General features: G+C 38.8%; 1 protein-coding gene across 6 annotated transcripts in view; it reads right to left on the reverse strand.

Annotated features, from left to right (window-relative positions):
- Positions 1 to 203: 203 nt before the first annotated feature.
- Positions 204 to 15,474, reverse strand: part of DHX40 (DEAH-box helicase 40) — a 45,718-nt gene continuing 30,447 nt past the window's right edge. For all 6 annotated transcript variants that reach the window (XM_021928249.2, XM_021928250.1, XM_021928251.2 and 3 more), the window contains 6 exons: positions 9,930 to 10,044; positions 9,299 to 9,407; positions 6,193 to 6,287; positions 3,364 to 3,433; positions 2,874 to 3,102; positions 204 to 1,505 (listed from right to left, as the gene is read on the reverse strand). In XM_021928249.2, the coding sequence (XP_021783941.1) occupies positions 1,366 to 1,505; positions 2,874 to 3,102; positions 3,364 to 3,433; positions 6,193 to 6,287; positions 9,299 to 9,407; positions 9,930 to 10,044 (758 nt within the window). In that variant the 3' untranslated portion in view covers positions 204 to 1,365. The remainder of the gene's footprint in view (positions 1,506 to 2,873; positions 3,103 to 3,363; positions 3,434 to 6,192; positions 6,288 to 9,298; positions 9,408 to 9,929; positions 10,045 to 15,474) is intronic.

Below are 15,474 nucleotides of genomic sequence, written 5' to 3' on the forward strand. Positions count from 1 at the left end.
AGGTTTGGAGAAACCATCATCACTCACCTTACTTTAGGGACAAATACATGAATTTGGGTCCTTGTGATTTTTGATAAAGATTTCAAGTTTCTATTATTGAACATAAAACTAGATTCCAAAGGAAATAACTAGAAGAGTTATTGATAAAAAATTTAGATTCTTAACTTTTACACAAAATATCTAAAAACACACATTATAATGTCTTTTGAATTTTAATGACACTAATAGCTTTATTTAACAAACATTGAGTGACTACTATGTGCAAAGCACTATGCTAGGTGCATGAAAGATACAAAGATGAAAATAGACAGTCCCTGCCCACGAGGAGCGTATAATCTAGTGAGGGAGACACATACACAAATAACTAGAATACAAGGCAGTAAACAAGAGTGGGCAAGTGCTGAGTGTGGCCTGAGTGTGATACTAACTAGCCTCAAGGTTCCAATTTGAAACATGATGAAATAGTGTTGCCTGCTTTGAAAATCCCATCCCAAGTTTGGCATAATGGAAGTTAAATGGCCCTTCCCAAGCAGGTGGAAATAACAGAGTAGGCCAGGTGGAGGGGCTGCTTGAAAGTACTATCACACCTACATACATGGTGCTGATATAAGTACGTAGGTACAGCTAAAAAAGAACTTATATGTGTATATATTTATATATATATCATCTGTCCTTTGGTTAATGGCTATAGCTACTGTTTTAAACAATATACTTTGATATAAAAAGGAATTTGTATAATCCCAGAAAAATCAATTTAAGGATTAATATTAATTCAAGAAAGAATCCTGCCATAGGCAATTTTATTTACTAACTGATTAAGTCTTTTCTCTAAGTATCTATAAAGCTCTGTAGCAATTAAATGGTTAGACATCTAAGTATTGCTGAGTAGAAACCTCTTATGTTCAGCCTTCTGAAAGAAATGGTCACATACCTGATATATAGCACTATTCTAACAGCAACAAGAAGGCCTTAAAGAGATTTTAAGGAAAATAATTTTTAATGCTTCAATGCAAATGGAGTACACGCTGATTAAATACAACTCAGTGTTCTTTGAAAACATCTCAATGACAGCGTTTGATACCAGTTAAGGCCAGCAAAACTGTACTGAGGAAAATATTACATGTACTGTCTTTCATTGGTTTCATGTATCATTGCTTATGACTATGGCAACCCAATCTTTTCTTTGACATTTGCATTTATGGGAACTGATGAGCTTTGATTTATGAGCTTTGATTTGCTTTAGTTCATAGGCCAATAACAAGTGCTGACCACTTCCTCTTGGTAGTGCTGTCTGAAATAACTGGCAAAGTAGAAGCACATTTCCTGGCTGCTTTTCCTACTTCCTGAATTGGAGGATTCACCACTTTAGCCTGTTTCCTTCCGTGTGTCACTGTGGTCCTGGGTCCTCTGCTGCTTTCTCTCAAGGAAACGAGCCCGTGCATCAGATATGGATTTGTCATCATTTCTTCTTTGCATTTTCTTTAAGACGTCTTTTGATATTCCATCTGAAAACATTATAAATTAATCCAATAAAACTTAGCTTTGAGAATCAGTACTAGAAATGTTAAAAGAAAGAGAAGCCCTGATTTTTCAATGTTAACAAAGTAAAAAGAATAAAGAGAAAATTAAATTTTGCCCTTTCAAAAGCAATGTAGTCTATGGTTACAAAATTAAGAGCACCAAGGTCAATGAGTCAGAAAACCTGACCCTAATTCAAGCATGTGGCACAGTGTTATAATACTGTAATAAAACACCTAGTGGCTAACATTTCTAAAGACTTTTCTATGATTTCTTGGGCAAAACTCTTCACCATTCTATTTTTCAGTGATGTCAAATAAAGAAAATACAACATGCTTCATGATTCAACCTCAAAAAGCTTTACTAAAAAGTTTTCTGTATATGTGAGCTGATAAACTTTCTGTCCTATGTCAGTACCACAACTATTTATGCCTCCCAATCAGGGTCCTAATATTTCATAGAAAAAGCTCCTTGGGGCCGGGCGCGGTGGCTCAAGCCTATAATCCCAGCACTTTGGGAGGCCGAGACGGGCGGATCACGAGGTCAGGAGATCGAGACCATCCTGGTTAACATGGTGAAACCCCGTCTCTACTAAAAAATACAAAAAACTAGCCGGGCGAGGTGGCGGGCGTCTCTAGTCCCAGCTACTCGGGAGGCTGAGACGAGAATGGAGTAAACCCGGGAGGCGGAGCTTGCAGTGAGCTGAGATCCGGCCACCGCACTCCAGCCTGGGCTACAGAGCGAGACTCCATCTCAAAAAAAAAAAAAAAAAAAAAAGAAAAAGCTCCTTGGATATACAAAATTAGCCAGGCATGGTGGCGCATGCCTGTAATCCAGCTACTCAGGAGGCTGCGGCAGGAGAATAGCTTGAACTGGGAGGCGGAGGCTGCAGTGAGCCAAAATCGTGTGTCTCAAAGAAGAAAAAGAAAGACTAGAGAGAGAGAGAGAGAGAGAGAGAGAGAGAGAGCGCCCCTTGGAAACAAAGGGAATTCTGAGTTAATAATGCACAAATCATATATATATATGTATGTATATGTGTGTGTGTGTGTATATATATATATTTTTTAGAGATAGTGCCTCACTCTGTCACCCCCAGGCTGGAGTGCACTGGTGAAATGACAGTTCACTGCAGCCTCAAACTCCTGGGTTCAAGCGATCTTCCTGCTTCAGCCTCCCAAGTCACTGGGACTATAGGTGCACACCAACATGCCTGGCTATTTTTTTTTTTTTGATAGAGATGGGGTCTCACCACATTGCCCAGGTCGGTCACAACATTTTTATAAACAAAAATAGTAAAGTACTACTAGGAAGCAGTATGGCATAGTGCTTAAAAATAGAACAAATGATTTACTCACCCTTTAGCTGCTTTACATTTTCCTTATTTGTCCATCTCCTTCTTGCATCTTCTCTCACTTCACGTCGGGCCACACTGCTCAAATCATGTGCGTTAAACTCATGCAACTTGGGTAACAAGTCTCTTACCCATTCATAACGGATTGGGCATACAATTCTTGCGTAGACTTTGGTGGTAACCAATACCTCATGAAAAATGATCCATTCAAGTTTGGTTTCCTGTTCATGAAGCTATACAAAACATTTCTTTTAAGGATGATAACTCAATAACCTGCCCTATTCCACATTAGACCAACCAGATAGTCCAAACCCTTCTCAATTAATTCCTATCTTCTTCAATCAGGAGGCATGGGCCAACCAATACCCTTATAGATCTATGTAATATAGATATATGTACATTTAACCCCAAAGTGAAAAGTAGAAGACATTTGTATATTACTTATTTCTACAACTTTACAAATTTCTTCCCTTTATTAAAAATGAACTACTTACCGCTGAGGAAGGATGAATGTGAACTGGGCTTCCACGCCCATCCATTGTGCAAAATGTTCTCCCAACAGATCTATAAACAGAAAAACAAAATGATAAAGACTACAAGAGTAAAGCAATGAAGTAAATGAAGCATTACATTCAGCAATGAACAATTACAGTATGTTCTATTACGAAGAGCATTATAAGCAGAGGCTTACATTTATTCAACTGTCACTACAACCTCTGTACCAATTCATCTTAAATTAATTATACAAGTTAAACAGTCACTACAATTAGGTATAAGGAATCAGTAGTAATATAAACAATAATCTGTGAGCTTTGAGAGCCAGGAACTTTATTAAAAGGTCAAACCTGAAACTCAAATAAATTAGCTAGACTTCTCAAGATCACCAGCGCTAACGCATGGTAAAACCAAGTCCTAAACGGTTCTTCTGTCTTAAATACGGTTTATGTTATATTATGCTGCATCTCTTTTTAAAGGGATGATTTTTCACTACTCTAGAACTTGACAATTAGTTAATCTATCATTTTTCTAATTCATGCCCTTATTTTCTTCTACATTTCCCTACCTATCATTCCAAAAAACTTGTCAAAATAATAACCCTAGTTCGTCATAATTTATTTCCTATAGTACTTTGTATGTATTAATAGTATAACCCAGATCAGACTGCATTGTAATTATTCACTTACATATCTGTACCTTCCATTAGACTCAGGTATCATCAAGAATGATGTAAGGACTCATGTTACTCTACCTTTCTATTTTTAGTACCTGCCCAGTGTTTGGCATACAGCGGGTAATCAAGACATACCATATTTTTAAAAGTGTGAAACAATCGGAATTTACAGAAAAGTTGCAAGTAAAAAACCTTTTTTTTTTTGTTGAGGCGGAGTCTCGCTCTGTCGCCCAGGCTGGAGTACAACAGCACGATCTGGGCTCACTGCAAGCTCTACCTCCCAGGTTCACCCCATTATCCTGCCTCAGCCTCCCGAGTAGCTGGCAATACAGTCACCCGCTACCACGCCCAGCTAATTTTTTTTGTATTTTTAGTGGAGACAAGGTTTCACCATGTTAGCCAGGGTGGTCTCGATCTCCTGATCTTGTGATCCAGCCACCTCGGCCTCGCAAAGTGCTGGGATTATAGGCGTGAGCCACCGTGCCCGACCAAAAAAATATTTTTTACCTGAATGATTTGACAGTAAGCTGCCAACCTAATACCCCATCATCCCCAAATACTTGAGTGTGTACTTCCTACAATCAACAATCAAGAACATTCTCTGACATGACTATAAGCATCAAAACCAGAAAATTCACACTGATACATTACTAACATCTAATCCTCAGACCCCACTGACATTTCACTGAATGTCTTAATATCCTTTATAGCAAAAGGATGTAATTCAGAAGCATACATTGCCTTTATTTTTCATTTCCCTTTAGTCTCCTTCATTCTGGAATACTTCCTCAGTCTTTGACTTTCATGATCTTGGCACCCTTAAAGATGTCAAGGCTAGTTACTGTGTGGTATGTCACTCAATTTGAGTTTGTCTGTTTCAGGATGATTAGATTCAGGTTATGCATCTTTAGCAGGAATATCACAGACATAATGCTGTGTTTTTCTCATTGTATCCTATTAGGAAGAACATTATTTTGATTTACTTCATTATGTTCACTTTGATTGCTTGATTTAGGTAGCATATACCAGGAATCTCCACTGTAAAGTTACTTTTTGCTTTTGTAATTAACAAAAATTTTATGGAGAGGTGCTTGTAAACAATTCCATTTCTCATTAAACTTTTACTCCTTTATTTATACCACGATAGACATATGATTTCACATTTTATTAAGTCCATAATAATCCACTATTATCATTACTTATTTTGATGCTTAAAGTATCTCATATTTGATCACTTGGGGCCTCTTCATGCTGGCTCCTATATTCTTCTGACATAGCCTCAACCTTTGGTAATCACTTCTTTATTTGCTGGCAAAATAATATGTTCTGGGCTCATCTTGGATTTTCACAGCCCCATTTCTCCAAAGACCCCTGATTCCTTTAAGTGGCAGATGGATGTCCCAAGTCAAGATCTGGGCACTACATCTATTCATTGTTATTATCTCAGAGCTAGGGCATATATACATATAAATATTTACATACATACAAAGACACATATATACACCCACTAACATCTATTTTTATTCCAGTGTCCGTCCATGCATCCATCTATAATGAAACCCATAACTTCATAATGATACTCTGAAATTTCAATCCAACAGCACAGAGATCATTCCTATTTTCTCACTTTCGGTATTTCTAACTCCCTTCACCATTATCACTTACAGAGTTATGTGATCAATTCCTCTGTATTTAATGAATCTCCATCACCATCACTGTTGCCCTTTATCTATAAAGATGCCTTCCTCACTACACTCAGACTGATTCCCCAAACCAAATAACCCCTCCCTACCCTTGCTCAAGCCCTAACACTCCATGCCAAGCCACCCTTCCTCAGGGATGCTATGCTCAACCTACTTGGCTTTCACACTATAGACAGGGCCACCCCTCTGTAAGAAAACTCTTGTTACTTGCCTTAAGTGAAGATAACCCATGCTGGACAGCCACCCTACAAACATACCCCTCCTACCCTACTTGAGCTCTAATACCACATTCTGAGCCACTGCAGTTGTCCCTGGTCATTGTAATTCACATCATAATCATCACAGAGCTTAAATCAAATCTTCAATGTTTAATATTAAATAGTCCAATATTATAGTTAGTCAAATACAGTATTATATCTTGATCCATCTCTCAAGTCCTTATTGCTTACCTTCGAGCTACATTTTTGAAATAGCCTGCACAAAGACACCTTCGTAGTACTTCATGTTTAGGGCCTTCAAAGGTCTCTCTTGGGAAATCACTTTGCTGTAAAAAGAATATATAGAGTGGTAAATCTCACAGTACAATTTGAAATAATCTTTTATTTTGAAAAACCCCCATTTCTAAAGACCTCTGTTTCTGGCCAACATAGATTAAGAGAGACCAGATTTACCCTTCCACCTAAAACCAAAAAAATGGACAAAACATATGAAATAATGATTTCCAAAACACTGTAATATCAGGCAATAAAGGACAGAGACAGGAAATAAATGCAGTACGCCCAACAACTGCCCCAACTTCAGCCTTAAGAAAGACTGCAGACCAAGATACAGGGAAGTGAAGCCCAAATGGAACTCAGAGAACTCCCTGGGTTAGAGAGACAAAGCTGGGAGTCCAGGAAGAGCAACATGGCTAGAATTCACAGACCAAGAGTTCAGGAGAGAAGAGAAGTGTACAAAGACACAACTCCAGAGAGATGCAGAAGGTCCTCCTCAAGTGTTGAGCTGAATAGTGATTAGCACATGAATGTGAGGAAACTACCAGCCCAAGAAAAGAACCACTTAAAAGGATAAGAAGTAAGGGCATGGTGTTTTCACAGGGCTAGTAATGGTGCCTGTTCCTATAAGCCACATGAAAATACTACACCACAATAATTCGTGTGATGTTAGGAAGAGTACTCAGATGGGCCTTGCCTCAGTAGAGGGGAATAACTAGCACTGCACTTAGCACTGCTCTGATTCCACCTAACAAATCATGCAAGCAAGATCCAAAAAGAAAGATCAAAGACCATTTTCAAGTAACTAGAACACAAAAATATCCAGCACCCAACAAGGTGAAATTCACAATGTTTGGCATCCGCTGAAAAATTATCAGGTATGATGTAAAGCAAAAAAGCACAATCCATAATGAGAACATCAATCAAAATCAACCTAGAACTGACACAGATTTAATTATATTTTATTATAATTTTCTGTATAGCTGGATTACGTATGTTCAAAAAGTAGAGACCTGAAAAATAAAATGTAAAAATTTAAAGACTGAAATCCAACATCTGGAAGTGAAAATACAACACCTGAGATGACAAATATACTAGATGGGATTAATGGCAGATTAGACTAGACACTGCAGGAGAAAAGATTAATGAACTTGAAGACAAGGCAAACAGAAAACATTCGCAGCGAAACAGAGAAAGTATAATAGTGGTTTCCAGAGGTTGGAGAAAGAAGATAATGGGTAGGTTTTTTTGTTTTTGTTTTGAGTCAAGGTCTTACTCTGTCACCCAAGCCGGAGTGAAGTTCTGTGATCACAGCTCACTGTAGCCTGGATCTTCTAGGCTCAAGCAATCCTCTACCGCAGCCTACTGAGTAGCTGAGACTACAGGTGTGTGACACAACCCCTGGCCAATTTTTTTTTTTTTTTTTTTTTAGTAGAGACAAGGTCTCGCTGTGTTGCCCAGGCTGGTCTCAAACTTGCTGGGCTCAAGTGATCCCCCTACCTCGGCTTCTCAAAGTGCTAGAATTATAGGCGTGAGCTACCATGCCCTGTCGGGAATGGGGAGTTATTGTTGAATGGTTATGGAGTTTTATTATAGTATGGGATGATAAAAAAAGTTCTGGAGATGGAGAAGTGGTAAGGGTTGCACAACATTGTGAATGTTTTAAGTGTACACTGACCTGTACACATAAAAACAGTAAAAAAAAATTTTTTTTTGAGACACGGTGTTGCTCTGTTGCCCAGGCTAGAGTGTGGTGGCATCATACCTCACTGCAACCTCGAACTCCTAGACTCAAGTGATCCTTCTGCCTCAGCCTCATGAGTAGCCAACACTACAGGTGTGTGCCAACATAACCAGCTAATTATTTTAATTTTTTGTAGAGACAGGTCTCACTGTTTCTCAGGCTGGTCTTGAACTCCTGGCCTCAAGTGGTCGTCCCACTTTGGCCTCCCAAAGCGTTGGGATTACAGGGGTGAATCACCAATGCCCAGTAGAGGTAAATTTTATATTAAATATTTTACCAAAATAAGATATGTAAATTGAAAAATAATCATGAGGAGTAAAAGATGCCAGACAAAGAGCATATGCTGTTTGATTCCATTTATGTAAGATGCTAGTAAATGCAAACTTATATACAGTAAGTCCTCAATGTCAATAAGTTCTTAAAAACTGTAAAGTTAAGCAAAATTTTTAAGATTTTTTTTTTTCTCATCAGTGTTAAAACAATGGTGAATAAAGCAATATTTTTCTAGGGCCTGCTGTATATCATTTTGCTTAAAGTCACAGTTTCCAAGAAACTACTGATGACATTAAGTGAGGACTTACTGGATAATGACAGAAAGCAGATCAGTGGTTACCTGAGTAGGTGAGGCAGGAGGGCCTGCTAGGTGAGACAATGGATTATGACAGGGAATGAGGCCAGGTGCAGCGGCTTATGCCCATAATCCTAGCACTTTGGGAGGCCAAGGCAGGTGGATCACTTGAGGTCAGGAGTTCGTTGAGACCAGCCTGGCCAACATGGCAAAACCCCGTCTCTACCAAAACTACAAAAATTAGCTGGGCATGGTGATGCAAGCCTGTAATCCCAGCTACTTGGGAGGCTGAGGCAGGAGAATTGCTTAAACCTAGGAGGCGGAGATTGCAGTGAGCCAAGATCATGCCACTGCACTTCAGCCTAGGTGACACACTGAGACTCCGCCTCAAAAAAGAAAAAAAGGGAGGGAATGGGAAAACTGGAAGATGATGGATTTGTCCCATTATCTTGATAACTGTTTTATGCGAATGTCAAAACTCATCAAAGTGTGTATCTTAAATATGTGTAGGTTATTGCACGTCAATTATATATCAGGAAAGCAATTTTTAAATATCTTCATTTCTGCACATACAATTCTTTTATTACTACTAGGAATCTTTCATGGGGTCAGGGAGATGGCTGTACATAGAAACAAACAGAAAGGAAGGGTGGTAGAATAGAAAGGGTGCTAATGTACATCAATGAAAATTCAATATGAAATATTTAGGTCCAAAATGCTATTCAAAAAAAAAAAATTACGACAATCACCTGTTTAAGCTTCCTGATTAGTTCTCGAAGTTGAGCTTCCACACGAAATGCAGAAAATAAGCACCTCCAATGAATCCAGTGTTTTTGGCACCATGAAGCTGGAGCTCCACTGCAAAACAAAAAACTGGTATCTTTAAAATATCTTCTCTAAGTAAAAGACAATCTAAAATTCTCATTTCTATTACAAAAGTGGAAACCCATAAACAACTGTCAGTTCCTTCAGGAGACCTGTCCAAGTACTAAAAAAATTTTAGGAAATTTGAAAAAAACAATTAAATTAATGAGGGTGCCCCTGACTAAATTAAAAAATAATTTGTAAATGAATTTCTTTACTTATATATGCAATAGCAAATATTCAATCATTTTTTAATGTAGACTACCTATATAGAAGCAAAATTCTATAAGGTCATTTTCAGGAAAGGTTTGAGGAGAAAAGAAGATAATCAGTATTATATAATAAATGCCTACTAAGCAACAGTCATCTGACATAGATAACTTCACTGAAATTCAAAACACCTTAAAGTCAATATCATCTTGTGACACTGAACTTTAGTGTCACAAGCCACATAGGTACATATTGGAACCATACATCAAACTGACATTTTCCAGGACAAAGGACTACCTTACATACCTTGATTTGCATTGTTCAAAGATGACAGCTAAAGTTGCAAAGTCATTAAATCCTCCAGCTTTAGTTGCCAATTCTCGATGTCTCTGTTCTGCTTCCTTCTGGTACTCTGGATCAACTAAAATAATTGGAGAGGCAATTCAGTTATACTTTACAGTAAGTGCCGACAATCACTTTGTTTTCAAAAACTTATTAAAATCTGCCTCATCCTCTAGGGTGAAGTAAGGTAGAACTATATTAACTCTTCTTAACTCCTCTTGGGAAGCTCTAATTTCTCCCACAATTCCTTTTTTTCTTTTAATATCACTTTGGAGATTTTACCTGAATAACAACATTATTTCTCCCAATCTATTTGTCTTTTTAAAATAGTATTTGTAATTTACTTTTTAAATTAGTTTTGTTATAAGAGTAATCCATGCTTACAGTTAAAAAAAAGAAATGTAATGGTATAAAAAAATATTATGTGAAAGTTCAATGTTCCCCAGTCACACTACCCATAAAACAATCTTCAAGGCTAACTACTGTTCATTATTTAGTGTGTGTCCTTCCAGGTAATTTCTATGTATATACAAGCATATGTACATAGTGTTTCATTTTTCTATAAATGGAATATATAATCTAAAAATGTTTATTCATTTAACAACAGCTCCATATCAGTACATATAGAATTATTCATTCTCAAAAATAGCAATATAGGGTCAGGTGTGGTAGCTCACGCCTGTAATCCCAGCAATTTGAAAGGCCAAGGCAAGTGGATCAATTGAGCCCAGGAGGTCAAGACAAGTCTAGGCAACAAAGCAAGATCCTGTCTCTACAAAAACTACAAAAATTAGCCAGGCATGGTGATGCACGCCTGTAGTCCCAGCTACTCAGGAGGCTGAGGTAGGAGGATCACTTGAGCCTAGGAGGTTGAGGCTACAGTGAGCTGTGATCACATCACTGCACTTTGGCCTGGGTAACAGAGTGAAACCTTGTCTAAAGAAAAAAAAAAAGATACGGTATTCCCCAGGAGTATGGGGAACATAACACAATTTAACCAATTCTTATTTATCCAATTCCCAATTGTGGGCAATTAGACATGATCTCCATATATACAGAACTGACCTACTACGAACAATTTCTTTTTTAATGTAATATTGAAGTATAACATGCATACAGAAAATTACACAGGACATAAGTGTGTAGCTCAATTAATATTCACAAACATAACATACCAATGTACCCAGATCAACAAACAGTATCACTAGCATCTCAACAGCCCCTCTTTATGCCCTCCTTCGAGTAACTACCCATTCCCTTCCACAAGAGTAACTATATCCTGACTTCTAATCCTACAGATGGATTTTGCTCATTTTTAACCTTTGTATAAATGAATCATATAATATGTACTTGATATGTCTGTTTTCTCTTGCTCAACATTATATTTTTGAGATTTATCTGTTACTGACTTTGATACCACTTCCCCTGACCCCATTCAGGACCGATGTGCTCTCTGATTGCCCAAATTCCCCGTATAGCACTTTATCCAGGGCTAATCTTTCAGAGTCCCATTTTTTCAAAACTGCATAGGGATCCTTCCTTCGATCTAACACGTCACATCACAATTCCTATTCCCTATACTTATCACAGCTAGATTTAGCAGAGGCACAATGTTGCCTGATTCCAGGGAGCAGCACTTACTATAGAATACAATGTGAATCTGCAAAGCAGCAGTTCCTGTTACTAGGAGGAAAGCAATTTGATTAAATAAAACACTGATGAAGGTATAAAGTCTTCTATCTCATGCTTTAAGTAGCTTCCAACTGTGTTACCTAGGTAACAACTGAATGAAGCAGCTAGAAACAATAAAAAAAAAAAAAAAGAATATGATTTATCTCAGACCATACAAATGACCCTGGTAAGGAAAATATATAAATGATTATTAATCTCCATTTCTTGAACTGCTCAGGGATACTAATTTTGCTTTTTGGTTTTTTTTGTTTGTTTATTTTGTTTCGTTTTTTGAGACAGAGTCTCACTATGTTGCCCAGGCTGGAGTGCAGTGGTACAATCTTGGCTCACTGCAACATCTACCTCCCAAGTTCAAGCAACTCTCCTGTCTCAGCCTCCCAAGCAGCTGGGACTACAGGCACACACCACCACACCCAAATAATTTTTAAATTTTTTAGTAGAGATGGGGTTTCACAATATTGGCCAGGTTGGCCTACAACTCCTGACCTCAGGTGATTCGCCCACCCCAGCCTCCCAGAGTGCTGGGATTACAGGCTTGAGCCAACACGCCAGCCAGGGATACTAATTTTTAACCCAAAATATTTCATTTCAAGCACCTAACTGCCGTCCCCCAGAAGATATCATGCCAAAAATCAAACTGCACTAGACTCCAGCATCAACCCCATCCTGGCTCTCAACACTAGGAGGCAAGCCTACCTATGAGTCAGTGCCTCCTGGAATCCCTAGAATCACGGCACCATGCAGTCTGTGTTTGCATGCATTTTTGATAAATTTTAACTTTTTATAATAGATTTGTATATATTTTATGGTAGTAAATTATAAAATAGACTAGTACTAGAATAGGAATTAAAAGAAATTAAAGACTGTATAAGCAAAAACTCAGCTGTATGTAAGAAAACCTACTTCCCCCTGAGGAAGAGAAAGAGATGGAGTCCTTTAAAATTAACTGATTGTTTTTCTCTCTGTGGCTAGTGAGCCTTATCTCTCCCATTCCCAGGCATTGTGAAGACTCCGTTTCTCCAGCTGTGCAGCTGTAAGGTCACTAGACAGATAATCTCAAGTCGTAAAACATGTTGTTCCTTGAAAAGTAAGAAATAAAGTAATGCATGTCTTAATTAAATAACTGTCTTTGTTTCTCGCTTCTATAATATGCCTCCCCCTGCACAGATCTCCCCCCACCCCACGAAATGCTTAAAAGGTAGCTTGACTCTTTGTTCAGGGCTCAGTCCTTTGGATGTTAATCCAACTGAGTCAGTGCACCTAAATAATTAAGTAAGTCCTCCTCAACCCCTCAGTCTCTCTGATTCCTTAATTATCCCGCAGCATTTCCTACACATATTTTATGTTTTCATGACATATGTTTTCTTAATTTTTTTGATATTTCCAGGCTATGGAGTTCATCTGTGAGTTTTTTCAAAGTGTCACAAATCTCCGAAAACTTTTCCAATATATTTATTGAAAAAACTGCCCAGGCACGTGGCTCACACTTGTAATCCCAGCACTATGGGAGGCCAAGGCAGGAGGATCACCTGAGGTTGGAAGTTTGAGACCAGTCTGACCAACATGGAGAAACCACATCTCTACTAAAAATACAAAATTAGCCGGGCATGGTGGTGCATGTCTGTAATCTCAGCTACTCGGGAGGCTGACGCAGGAGAATCACCTGAACCTGGGAGGCAGAAGTTGCAGTGAGTTGAGATTGTGCCATTGCACTCCAACCTGGGCAACAAGAGCGAAATTCTGTCTCAAAAAAAAAAGAAAGAAAAAATCTACAAATAAGTAAACCTCCACAGTTCAAACCTGTGTGTTCAAGGGTCAACTGTATTGGGAATGGTAGTGTGACGAGTTCGGTAAAACTTCTTTTCTAGAGAGACATCTATTAAACTAGTCAAAATTACCAAAGACAATCATTCAAAGTCTCTGGAGATTGATTAAAAAGCTTAAGACAAGCCTAAGCCTAATCTATGGAATTCGGTAAGGACAGTAGGAAGAAGGCCCCACCCTCCACAGCTGTGTGTGTGGAAGGGCTATGCAAGAGCCTTCAGGGCAGCCTGAAAGCGGCAACTTTTCCCTGACTCCTAAATGCTACTCGGTAGGGAAGATCAAAGTGTAATAGCTAATGACAGCTTATGCAGTCCTCTATTCCCCACAGCTCTGTGTTGCAGAAGAGTTGTTCCACTGGATTCAGCAGCTCAGTGGTAGTTCCCACTACTCCCAGTTTCCTAGAGCTATTCCAGGTTTGTATGTTTGCAACCAGTGAACATCCAGAGATTGCATCTCACAAGGCTTTGTGCTGAGGAAGATGCAAAGTGAGCTGCAGTATCAGCTCCTAACTCCCCAACCCCAAGCTTCTGCTATTTAGGGAGGACCCAGATAGGATAGCCAGTGAATAACAGGCCCCCATTACCACCACCACCCTCTCCACCTCCTGCTTCATAGCACAGAGATTGTTTCCAGGAAAGGATGGGGAAAGGATTATCAAAGACTGGCAATATCTTGCCCCTGCCGAGGTGCCCAACTTTATTTGGATCAAGACTACGGAGCAATTTATGCCCTGGGCACTGTCAAAAACAAAAGAGCCAGCAGCCAGCAATCAGTGGTGACTAACAACTTGCTGTGACACCAATAGAGACAGACCAGTCAAAAATTCAATGGAGAAATCAGTGAAGGAAAGAGAGACCTGCTAAGAGCATAGTCTTCCTGGTGTTCTAGAAGACTGTTCTCATGCCCAAAGCTAAGCCTTCTGAGAAGTAAATAGAGAAAGAACATCTGAGCCTCTACTCTTTAGCTGAACACAGTACAAATTTATCAGCTCCCTCAACCACAAATGTAGTCTCCGAACCACAAACACAGATTCAACAGTAAAAGGTGAAAACATCACTGGCTTAAATTAAAAGGCTTAGGTATAACCTCCGATGAATCACTGACCACTGGAGTTGACAAGGACAAAAAACAAAATGAAAACTGCCATAAAGGGACTCAACAGTAGATTTGGGCTGGCAGAAGAAGGAATCCATGAATTAAAGTTTTTTTTTTAAATTTAAGACAAGGGGCTGGGCATGGTGGCTCACACCTGTAATCCCAGCACTTTGGGACGCCAAGGCAGGAGGATCACCTGAGGTCAGGAGTTTGAGACCAGCCTGGCCAACATGGCGAAACCTCATCTCTACTAAAATTACAAAAATTAGCCGGGCATGGGGATGCAAGCCTGTAATCCCAGCTACTTGGGAGGCTGAGGAAGGAGAATTGCTTGAACCCGGGAGGCAGAGGTTGCAGTGAGCCAAAATCATGCCACTGCACTCCAGCCTGGGTGACACAGTGAGACTCCGTTTCAAAAAGACATGGGCAAAATATTCTAACAGACACATCACAAAGGAAGACAGATAAATAGCCAATAAGCACACGAAAAAGTGCTCAACATTATTAGTTATCAGGAAAATGCAAATTAAAACCACAAAGAGGTACATAATAGAATGTGTAAAATAAAAGTGACTGGCAATACCAAATGTTTAGAAGGGTGTTTAGTGCAAGCTGTACTCTCAAACACTGCTGATGGGATTTTTAAATGGTACAACTATTTAGGGAAAAGGTTGGCAGTTTCTTAAAGGTTCACATATACCTACTCAATGGCACAGCAAATTTCTTTCTTAGGTATTTACCTTATCTAAGAGAAATGAAAATAAACACCTACAAAATTTTTGTGCAAGAATGTTCAAAACAACTTTACTCAAAAATAGAACTAAACAAGAAACAATTCAAATGTCCATCAACAGGATAATGCACAACTGTATATTCATAAAGTAGAATACTAGTCAAC

Source organism: Papio anubis, chromosome 17 (genome assembly GCF_008728515.1).
Source record: "Papio anubis isolate 15944 chromosome 17, Panubis1.0, whole genome shotgun sequence".
Classification (NCBI taxonomy): domain Eukaryota; kingdom Metazoa; phylum Chordata; class Mammalia; order Primates; family Cercopithecidae; genus Papio; species Papio anubis.